Source organism: Eriocheir sinensis, chromosome 49, assembly GCF_024679095.1.
Source record: "Eriocheir sinensis breed Jianghai 21 chromosome 49, ASM2467909v1, whole genome shotgun sequence".
Taxonomy (NCBI): Eukaryota; Metazoa; Arthropoda; class Malacostraca; order Decapoda; family Varunidae; genus Eriocheir; species Eriocheir sinensis.
In genome coordinates this window covers 6,154,464-6,165,270 of record NC_066557.1, presented here as the reverse complement: position 1 = coordinate 6,165,270, position 10,807 = coordinate 6,154,464, and the positions used below count along the sequence as shown (strand labels likewise).

General features: G+C 44.9%; 1 protein-coding gene across 2 annotated transcripts in view; it reads left to right on the top strand.

Moving 5' to 3' along the window:
* The first annotated feature begins 1,723 nt into the window (after positions 1–1,723).
* Positions 1,724–10,807, top strand: part of LOC126981746 (neurobeachin-like) — a 112,709-nt gene continuing 103,625 nt past the window's right edge. For both annotated transcript variants that reach the window (XM_050833269.1, XM_050833268.1), the window contains exon 1: positions 1,724–1,774. In XM_050833269.1, coding sequence (XP_050689226.1) covers positions 1,739–1,774 — 36 coding nt within the window. In that variant the 5' untranslated portion in view covers positions 1,724–1,738. The remainder of the gene's footprint in view (positions 1,775–10,807) is intronic.

Genomic DNA, 10,807 nt, shown 5'->3' with positions numbered 1-10,807 from the left:
CACTCTTCCCCTCTCCCTCACTCTCACCCTCACCCTCTCCCTCTCCCTTTCTCTCCCTTTCCCCTCTTTCAGGATTAAGGGAGAGACCCGTCACAGAGGGAGACAGTTCCCATCCAACATGAGGGGAGAGAGAGAGAGAGAGAGAGAGAGAGAGAGAGAGAGAGAGAAGAGGGGATTTTAAAGCCTCAAGAGGGGAAGAGGAAGAGTAAAAGGAGAAGGAGGAATAAGAAGAAGAGGGGAAAAGAAGGAATTTTTTTTTAAAGAGAGGAGAGGGAAAGAGAGAGGAAGGGAGTGGAGGGAGGGAAGGAAGGGAGAGTGGAGAGAGGGACGAAAAGGGGAGTTTATGGTTATGTATTTTTCCCTCCTCCACCTCCTCCTCCTCCTAATATTATCTCCTTTTTTTTCGTTTTTTCTTTCTTTTTTTCCTTTTGTTTTATCCTTGAAATTATGCACACACACACACACACACACACACACACACACACACTATTTGAACACCGTATCTTACACACACACACACACACACACACACACACACTCTATTTTAAAAACGAATCTTACACACACACACACACACACACACACACACACACACACACTATTTGATCACCATATCTCACACACACACACACACACACACACACACACACACACACTATTCGATCACCATATCTTACACACACACACACACACACACACACTGCAGAACAACAATTTAAAGGTCTTAGCGGCAGCAGCAGCAGTAAATGTAAACAAACATGACGTCATCACCCCTCCCATTGGCTGGCTGCTCGATAGGCCACGCCCCCTCCTCGGCCCGCAGCCAATCAGCGGCGAGTGTTTGTTGTCCTGCCCGTGGCGCCGCCCTGGTGGCCGGAAGCATAACTTGGACTGTTTATATGTGACATTCGGACTGCAAGCGGGAGAGAGAGAGAGAGAGAGTTATTGTCAAGGCACGTTCCAGGTTCCAGAGAGAGAGAGAGAGAGAGAGAGAGAGAGAGAGAGAGAGAGAGTTAAGGCACGTTCCAGGTTCCTCTCTCTTTCTTTATCTCTTTTCACCCTTTTATATCAATTCATTAACTATCTATCTGTCTCTCGATCTATCTGTCTACCCAGCTATCAAAAAATAAGCAATTCCGTACATCTTTCTGTTATCTATCAATCTATCTATCTATCTATATCAAGCTATCTCATGCAAATAGGAGAAAAGTAAAAAAAAAGCGTTATGTAGCGCAATCAGTAAAAATATAGCAATGAGTGAGAAATTTGCACTTTAGTTGACGGGAAAAAGACGTTAATAGTAGGAATTTCACAACGAAGGAATGGTGATATAGGGAAATTACGTTAATGGAAGTACTTATAACGAAACGGTGTAAGAAGGTGTTGACTTTGTGATTAACAGCGTTGCTTCTCTTTCTTCTCTTCTCTTCTTTTCTTTTTCTTCGTCTTCTTAACTCTCCTTTTGGGCCCTTAATACTTTCCTCTCTTTTTTTTTTCTACATCTCCATTTTGTTATTCCTTCTTTTCTTATATTTTTCGTCATTTCTTATCTTTATTTTTCTTTCTCTTTTCTTCTTCATCATCACTATCTTCTTATTCTTTTTCTTATTCTTATTCTTCTTATTATTATTATTATGTGTGTGTGTACTTATTATTCATGTAAGTCTTTTCTCTTTCCAGGTGAGTGAGTGTGTGTAGGTGTGGGTGTTGTGTGTACGTTTCTCGACCAGGTGTGTTCATGTGCGTACGTACACTTGAGAGGAGGAGCCACAAGGTAAAGTATTATTATTATTATTATTATTATTATTATTATTGGTGTTACTACCTCTAATATGTCTACTACTACTTCTACTACTACTACTACTACTACTACTACTACAACTACTGCTACACGGATATATAGATAGATAGATAGATAGACAGACAAATAAGTAAATAGATAACAATGAACAGACACAATCACATAAAGAAAGAAATGCCCCCAGAGAGAGAGAGAGAGAGGAGTGAAATGAACGGGTTGATAGTGAAATGGACGAGGAGGAGGAGATGGTGAAAGAGGAAAAGGAAATCAATAGAGAGAGAGAGAGAGAGAGGAGGGTCATTACAGCCCACTACAAAACAGGTACAAGACACGCGGCTACTGTACATCCTCTTGCTGTGTTAGTATTAGCATCACAATACCCCCTCCTCCTCCTCCTCCTCCTCCTCCTCCTCCTCCTCCTCCTCCAGCAACCATCTCTTTCTCCTTACCCTTTTCCTCTCTCCCCTTTTCTAAGTTTTTTTTTCTTGTATATATTTTTCCTCTTTTCAGTCTCTTCCTCTTTCTCCTTTTCTTCTTTCCTTCCTCTTCCTCTTCTTTTTACTCTTGATCTGTTTCCTCTGGTTCCCTCTCGTTTTCTGTCTCTTCCTCTTTCCTCTTTATCTTCCTTATTTTCCTCTTCCTTCTCCTCCTCCTTCTCCTTCTTCCTTCCCTTTCTTCCATACTTTCTATCCTTACATCCTTCTGCCTCTCCTTTCTTCCTTATTTTCCTCTTCCTCCTCCTCTACCTCGTCCTCCCTTCCCTTCCACTCCTCTTTCTTTCTTTCCCATCTCCTATCTTTCATTTCCAAGCTGCTATTTCCTCTTGTTTTTCCTCCTCTTATTCTCCTCCCTCTTACTCTCGACCTTCCCTTCTTTCTTTTCAACATCTGCCTTCCTTCCTTCTTTCCTTTTTTCTCCTGTCTTTCTTTTCTCTTTTTTTCTTTTCCTATATTTACCTTATTTCTTCCTGCATCATTTGTTTTTTGTTTTCATTCTCTCCCTTCTTTCCCTTCCTCTCTTTCCTTCTTCTCTTCCCTCTTACATTCCGTTTCTTTCTCCGTTCTGTCATTCCTCACTTCTTTCTCTATTCTTCCTACCCTCCCTTCCTTCCATCCTTCCTTCTTTCCTTCCTCCATCCTTTCCTCTTTTCCTCCTTTTTCCCTTACCTTTTCTCTCCTTTCTTTTCACTCTTCCTCTCTCCATTCGTCTTCATTTTCCATCCTTCCTTCCCTCCCATCCTTCCTTCCTTCCCTTATTCCTCTTTCTCTCCCTTCCTTCCTTCTCTCTATCTATGTAACCTCTTCTTACGCCCTTACCTCCCTCCCCCCCTCTCTCTCCCTCCCCCCCTCCCCCACTCCCTCTTCCTCCCTCTCCCCCTCCCCCTCCCCCCATCTCACAGATCACCTGCCCACACACTTTACCTGTTCCCTTAGCATTTGCATGATGGAGAGAGAGAGAGAGAGAGAGAGAGGTGTTTGACTTTTTTAATTCGCTTTTTTCTTCTTTTCTTCTTTTTCTTAATTTCTTACTTTCGTTTCTCTTTCTTATTTCTTTTTTATACATCTTTGCACACTCTCTCTCTCTCTCTCTCTCTCTCTCTCTCTCTCTCTCTCTCTCTCTCTCTCTCTCTCTCTCTCTCTCTCTCTCTCTCTCTCTCTCTCTCTCTCAGCGGATGTAATGCTTGGCTAAGACACCATTTTTACGTACACACACACACACACACACACACACACACACACAACACACACGCACACCTGGCGGGGTAATTTGCATGCCGTGGACAGGTAAATGGGTTAATCTGTAACGATCATTAAATCTCTTACCTCATGTATGTGTGTGTGTGTGTGTGTGTGTGTAAGAGAGAGAGAGAGAGAGAGAGAGAGAGAGAGAAATTGGTTGTGGATGAAAAAAAAATGGAATAGCAGAAGAAAAAAGAAGAATAAAGGAAGAAGAAAGAAAATAAAGAAAGCAGGAAGAGGGAAAAAAACGAAAGACTGGAGAAATAAAGAAAGAAATATGTTAATAAGAAAGAAGAAAAAAAGGTCTTAATAGAGAGAAGACGAGGATGTGGAGAAGGATATGAGGAGGAGGAGGAGGAGGAGGAGGAGGAGGAAGAGGAGGAGGAGGAGGGTGTTGGCACTATCACCAACACCGACACACTGATACACCCCAGGACACTCTATACCTCCTCCTCCTCCTCCTCCTCCTCCTCCTCCTCCTCTTCTCCTTCACCCTCTTCTTGTTCTTTATATCGTAATTTTCTCTGTGGTGATTTTTTTCCTCCTCATTTTCCTCCTTCACTCTTCATTCTTCCATTTTTCTTCTCTTCCTTCTTTTCCTTCATTTTCCTCCTTCTCCTCTTCCTCTTCCTGTTCACCCTCCTATTATTCCTCTTTTCCTTCCTGCCTTCCATCTTTCTTCCCTTCCTCCTTCCTTCTTTCTTCCCTTCCTCCTTCCTTCTTTCTTCCCCTCCTCCTTCCTTCCCTTCCATAACAACAACACTAAGAAGAGGGAAAATAGGGAGATGAAAAGGAGAAAATAGGAAGAAAGGGAGGAATAGGAGGAGGATTGAAAGACCCGAGGCGTGGGTGGATGAAGAAGGGAGGGAGGAAAAGAAGGGAAGATAGAGAGGAGGAGGAGGAAGAAGAGGAGGAGGAGAAGGTTATCCTATATATGGGTGTGTAATTATCATTTCAGAGAGGGAGGGAGATGGAGGAGGGGGGAGGGAGGGAAGGGAGGGAAGGGAGGGAGGGAGCAGTTTCCTCCACCCGTCAAAGGAACAAGGAGGGAAAAACCATGACAGGAGGGAAGAGGAGAGGAAGGGAGAGAGAGAGGGAGGAAGGAAGGGAGAGAGAGAGGGAGGGAGGGAACTTTCGACCAGCTATATAAAAACTTCCTCCCTCCCTTCTCTCCCTCTCTCCCTCCCTCTCCCTTCATCTTTATCTCCCTTTTTTTCCTCTCCATTTGTTTCTAATATTTTAATCCTCTCTCTCTCTCTCTCTCTCTCTCTCTCTCTCTCTCTCTCTCTCTCTCTCTCTCTCTCTCTCTCTCTCTCTCTCTCTCTCTCTCTCTCTCTCTCTCTCTCTCTCTCTCTCTCTCTCTCTCGCAAAGTCTCACTCGTTTCTCCTCTTCCTCCTCCTCTCCCTCCTCCATCCCTCCCTTCCCTCGGGGCAGGAAGAGGGAGAGAGGGAGGAGGAGGAGGAGGAGGAGGAGGAGGAGGAAAGGGGCGGAGAGATGACTGCCTCTCTGTTTGTTTAGCTGGCCAAAGCCTCTATTATCTCCCTCCCTCCCTCGCTCCCTCCCTCCTCCTCCTCTCCCTCCCACTCTTGACACGCAGGGAGAGAGAGGGAGAGGGAGAGGGAAGGAGAGAGGTTAGTTGACAAATATTGGACTTTTATTTATAGGGAGAGTGTGCGTTTGCTTATATCATCATTATTATTATTGTTGTTATTATTATTATTATTATTATTATTATTATTATTATTATTATTATTGTTACTGCTTTTGTTACTACTACTGCTACTACTGCAACCATTCTACTGCTACCACAATTTTTAATATTGCTAGACTACTACTACTACTACTACTACTACTACTACTACTAATTGGAAAGAAGGACGGCAAGGAGGAGGAGGAGGAGGATATAAAAAGGAGAAAAGGAATGGAAAGAAAAGATGGAAAGAAAAAATAATGTTAAGGATTGACGAAACGAAAAAAAGAATAGAACAGGAGAAGCAAAATGATGAAAAAAGAGAACAATAATGATGAGGAGGAGAAAGAAAAAAGAAAAAAAGTGAGAAGGAAGAAATGAAATAAAAGAAAGAAAATGTTGAAACTGAAGGAAGACGAGGAAAAAAATAAGGGTACTGAAGAATAGAGGAGGAGGAGGAGGAGGAGGAGGAGGAGGCAGGTAATAGATGTAAAGCTTAACAGAGGACAAAAGAAATGGAGGAAAGAGATGTGAAACCCACTTGTAAGAGAGAGAGAGAGAGAGAGTGTTGAGGCCATTTCTCTCTGCTTCACTTCACACACATTTTCCTCTTTTTTCTTATATGGAGGAGGAGGAGGAGGAGGAGGAGTGACGGGCTTTCCTCACCTGTTCATTACGCGTCACAATAATGTCCAGGTGTCACCCAATCACCGCGCGCCTATATGTCACGCCTCCTCCTCCTCCTCCTCTCTTTTACTCTCGTCACATATTTCCCCGCGTTTTTATATTCTTATCCTCTCTTCCTTCCTCTCTTCTTCTTCTTTGTCTTCCCTTCCTTCCTCTATTGTTTATTTTTATTTTTTATTCCTTCTCTCCTTTCTTACTTCCTTTCTTTCTCGTTTCCATTCCTTCACCTCCTTCCTTCCTTCCCATTCATTCATTCATTCATGCCTTACCCCCCCCCCCCTCTTCTCTCCCTTCCTTTCTTTCTTTCTTCCCTTCTTCTCTTTCTTTCTTTCCTCTTTTTCTTTCCTCCATTTTTCCTTCCCCGCTTCCTTCCTTCCTCCCATTTTTCATTCCTTTCTTCACTTCCTTTTCTTCCTTTCCTTCTTCCCTTCCCTTCTTCCTTCCTTTCCTCGCTCACTCCCTCCCTCCTAAATCCCTTCTTCCCTCCTCCTCCTCCTCTTCTGCAGTCAATGTTCATATCGTATCAAATAATTCTTTTTCGTCTTGTTCCTCCTCCTCCTCCTCCTCCTCCTCCTCCTCCTCCTCCTCCTCGTAAGGGGCGTGTGATTGTTTTCCTAACTTGTGATTACTCGATACTGATCAACATAATGACAGGGTGAGGAGGAGGAGGAGGTGGAGGAGGAAGAGGAGGAGGAGGAGGAGGAGATGGTTGGAAGACAATAAATAAGGAAAGGGAAAGGAAGGGAAAAAAGTAAAAAGAAAGAGAGGGAAGACGAGACGAGGAGTAAGGAAGGATATACTGAAGGGAAGAAAGGAAGGAAGGAAATAAAGATAGGAAGAGGAAGGAAGGAAGAAAGGAAGGAATGAGGGAAATATGAAAGAGTAGGAGGGAGAAAGGGAAGGAAAGAATTGAAGGAAATGTGTGAAATAAAGAAAGGGTGGGAAGGAGGAAAAGAAAGTAGGAAAGAAAGAAGGAAGGAATAAGAATTTAGAAGAATATTAAGAAAGAGGAAGAGGAGGAGAAGGTGGAAAAAGAGGAGGTAAAGGAAGAGAAAGAAAATAAAAGAAGAATAGAGAGTATGGAAGTTGAGAGAGAGAGAGAGAGAGAGAGAGAGGGGGGTCTGTCTCTACGCCTCTTTGTCTCCCCTTCTCTCCTTATCTCTCAAATTCTTACCTTATCTCTCTCTAAAGTGCTCTCTCTATCTCTATCTCTCTCTCTCTCTCTATCTCTCTCTAACTCTCTCCGTCCCTTAAATCAGAGAGAGAGATCGTTTACATCGTTTCTTCAGTATTTAGCGTTCAAAGAGGCGATTAGACCTGAGAGAGAGATTAATGAGAGAGAGAGAGGGAGAGTGAGAGAGAGAGAGAGAGAGAGAGAGAGAGAGAGAAGTGAAAGGGTTTAGATGACCCTCTTGACCTAAGTGATTGAGAGAGAGAGAGAGAGAATTAAAGAATAAAGGTATAACGAGAGGGAGTAAGCGAGGAAGGAGATACGCATGAGAGAGAGAGAGAGAGAGAGAGAGAGAGAGAACGAGCTGTCATGAGTTTGTCAGCGAGCGTACCGCAAGCAATTATACCACCGGCCACTCTCTCTCTCTCTCTCTCTCTCTCTCTCTCTCTCTCGTCCTTTTTTCTTTTCTTCTTGTGCTCTTTTATAGTCCTCTTCCTTTTCTCTTTTCTTTTTGCTTTCCTCATTATTCCTCTTCCTTTTCTCTTTTTTACCTTATTTAGCTTTCTTTCCCTCCGTTGTGCAGTCGTTAGCAAGCCTACCTCTCGAATCTGCCCACCCTGGTTCGAATCCCGGCCCCTGCTATCATCGTGCAGCCCGTCCAGGTGTTCATCCTACTCTTTATATAGTTGTTGATCCTGATCCTCCCTTTCGGGCTTGTTGATAAATGGGCACCTGGGGAAACGGGGGTTGGTTATATATGGTAACCCGGACATTACACTGGCCCTGTGCCCCGGGGTAGTGGGTTATCACTCGCCACGGTGTCAAGGGCCAGTGTGACGGAGACGAGCACCGAGGCCATACGCAGCTTTACCACAAGACATGTAGCATTTGTTCAGAAAGGGTATATTATGTTGCACCAATCTTCTGTACTTTTCTAATTAATTAACTGAGGCGGTAGACAGACACAACTATCTCATGTTGGATTTAGTACAGTGATCGCCAAAGCTCCTCACCACCGGCTGTTGTTAAAGTCACTGCCTCACGGAGTAGATGGGAATGTATTGAACTGGATGAGGGCGTGGCTTTAGAGTTAGGAAGCTGAGAGTGCAAATTAATGGTAAAAAATCTGACTGGGGCTGCGTTACGAGCATTCTTTTCCCTTCCCTTCCGTTCCCTTCCCTTTCCTTACCCTGCCTTCCTTTTCCTTCCCTTCCGTTCCCTTCCCTTTCCTTATCCTGCCTTCCTTTTCCTTCCCTTCCGTTCCCTTCCCTTTCCTTACCCTGCCTTCCTTTTCCTTCCCTTCCGTTCCCTTCCCTTTCCTTGCCCTGCCTTCTTTTCCCTTCCCTTCCGTTCCCTTCCCTTTCCTTACCCTGCTTTCCTTTCCCTTCCGTTCCGTTCCCTTCCCTTCCCTTCCCTTCCCTTTCCTTTCCCTTCCCTTCCGTTCCCTTCCCTTTCCTTTCCCTTCCTTCTTGTCCCTTCGGTGTTGGGTCCACTGTTGTTCATCATATATATTAATAATTTGGACACGGGAAACAGTAGTGATGTCAGTACGTTATCACATGCTACAAAGACCGGTCGAATAATTGAATCGGATCAGAACGTTTGTGTGCTGCAGGATGGATGAACTTGACAGATTGTAGGATTGGGCGGGGAAGTGGCATATGAAGTGCAGTGAGGGGAAGTGTAGCATTGTGTCTCGTCCTCCTTTATTTAACCTCTTTACAACAAATGAGACAGCTCAAGGGCACAAAAAAAGGAAACATTAATAAAAAAAAAGCCCGGTATTCGCTGCTCCTAAAAAAAAATTAAAATCAAGAGAGGTGGCCGAAAGAGAGGTCAATTTCGGGAGGAGAGGTATCCTGGTTGTAAGAGTCGGGTAGGACACATAATAACCTTCCCTGCTCTTCCTTTCCCTTCCTTTCCTCGGCCTTTCCTTCCCTTCCCGTTCTTCCGCTTCCCTTCCCTGCTCTTCCTTTCCCTTCCTTTCCTCGGCCTTTCCTTCCCTTCCCGTTCTTCCGCTTCCCTTCCCTGCTCTTCCTTTCCCTTCCTTTCCTCGGCCTTTCCTTCCTTTCCCGTTTTTCCGCTTCCCTTCCCTGCTCTTCCTTTCCCTTCCTTTCCTCGGCCTTTCCTACCCTTCCCGTTCATCCGCTTCCCTTCCCTGCTCTTCCTTTCCCTTCCTTTCCTCGGCCTTTCCTTCCCTTCCTGTTCTTCCGCTTCCCTTCCCTGCTCTTCCTTTCCCTTCCTTTCCTCGGCCTTTCCTTCCTTCCTTCCGTTCTTCCTTCCCTTCCCTGCTCTTCCTTTCCCTTCCTTTCCTCGGCCTTTCCTACCCTTCCCGTTCATCCGCTTCCCTTCCCTGCTCTTCCTTTCCCTTCCTTTCCTCGGCCTTTCCTTCCTTTCCCGTTCTTCCGCTTCCCTTCCCTGCTCTTCCTTTCCCTTCCTTTCCTCGGCCTTTCCTTCCCTTCCCGTTCTTCCGCTTTCCTTCCCTTGAGTAAACTGAGATTCAACAAGGACAAAGGCAAGAATTGGTTTACTAACAAAATGGAGGATATATAGAACAGGCTTGGTAGTGAGGTTGTGAGTTCCAATATGATAGATACATTCAAGAAGAGGTTAGATAAAGTCATGGATAAGGAGGATGGGTGGGGTAAGGTCTCTCTCTCTCTCTCTCTCTCTCTCTCTCTCTCTCTCTCTCTCTCTCTCTCTCTCTCTCTCTCTCTCTCTCTCTCTCTCTCTCTCTCTCTCTCTCTCTCTCCGCCCCTCTCATCACCTCTCTCTCTCTCTCTCCCTCTTTTTTCCTCCCTCTCCCATTATCAAGTAATTATCGAGTTTGTGTGTTTAATCATACTCTCCCTCCCTCCCTCCCTTTCCTCCTCTTCCCCCTTACTCCCCTCCCTCCTCCTTCTCTCCCCTCCTTTTCCATTCTCTTCCCTTTCTCCCTCCTTAAGGCTTCCTCCCCAACCGTTAGCTTCTTTTCTCTCTCCTTTTCCTTCCCTTTCCTTCCTCTTCCTTTTCATTCTTCCCTTCCTTTCCTTTTCTGTTGTTTTCTTTCTTTTTATCCATTTTTTCCTTATTCTTCCTTTCCCTTCTCTGCTCTTCTGCCTTCCTTTCCCTTCCCTTCCCTTCCCTTCCCTTTCCTTCTTTTCCCTTCCTTTCCTTTCCCTTCCTTCTTTTCCCTTTCGTTCCCTTCCTTCTTTTCCCTTTCCTTCCGTTCCCTTCCCTTTCCTTCCCCTGCCTTCCTTTTCCTTTCCTTCCCTTCCCTTCCCTTCCTTCTTTTCCCTTCCCTTCCTTCTTTTCCCTTCCCCTCCGTTCCCTTCCCTTTCCTTTCCCTGCCATCCTTTTCCTTTCCTTCCCGTCCCGTCCCATCCCTTCCCTTCCCTTCCCTTCCCTTGGGCTCTCTACCCTAACCGTTACCTCCATCCCTCCTCCCTTCCTCCCTCCCTTCACCTTTCCTCTCTTTAATCTGCTGCCCTTCTTACCTCTCTCTCTCTCTCTCTCTCTCTCTCTCTCTCTCTCTCTCTCTCTCTCTCTCTCTCTCTCTCTCTCTCTCTCTCTCTCTCTCTCTCTCTCTCTCTCTCTCTCTCTCTCTCTCTCTCTCCTCCTTTTCTCCTATTTTCTCTTCTCTACTTTCTCTTCTCTTTTTCCGTCTTTTTCATCCGTTATTCTTCTGTTCTTTCTCTTTTTCTTTTTCTTCTCTTTCGGTCTTCCCTATCTCACTCTT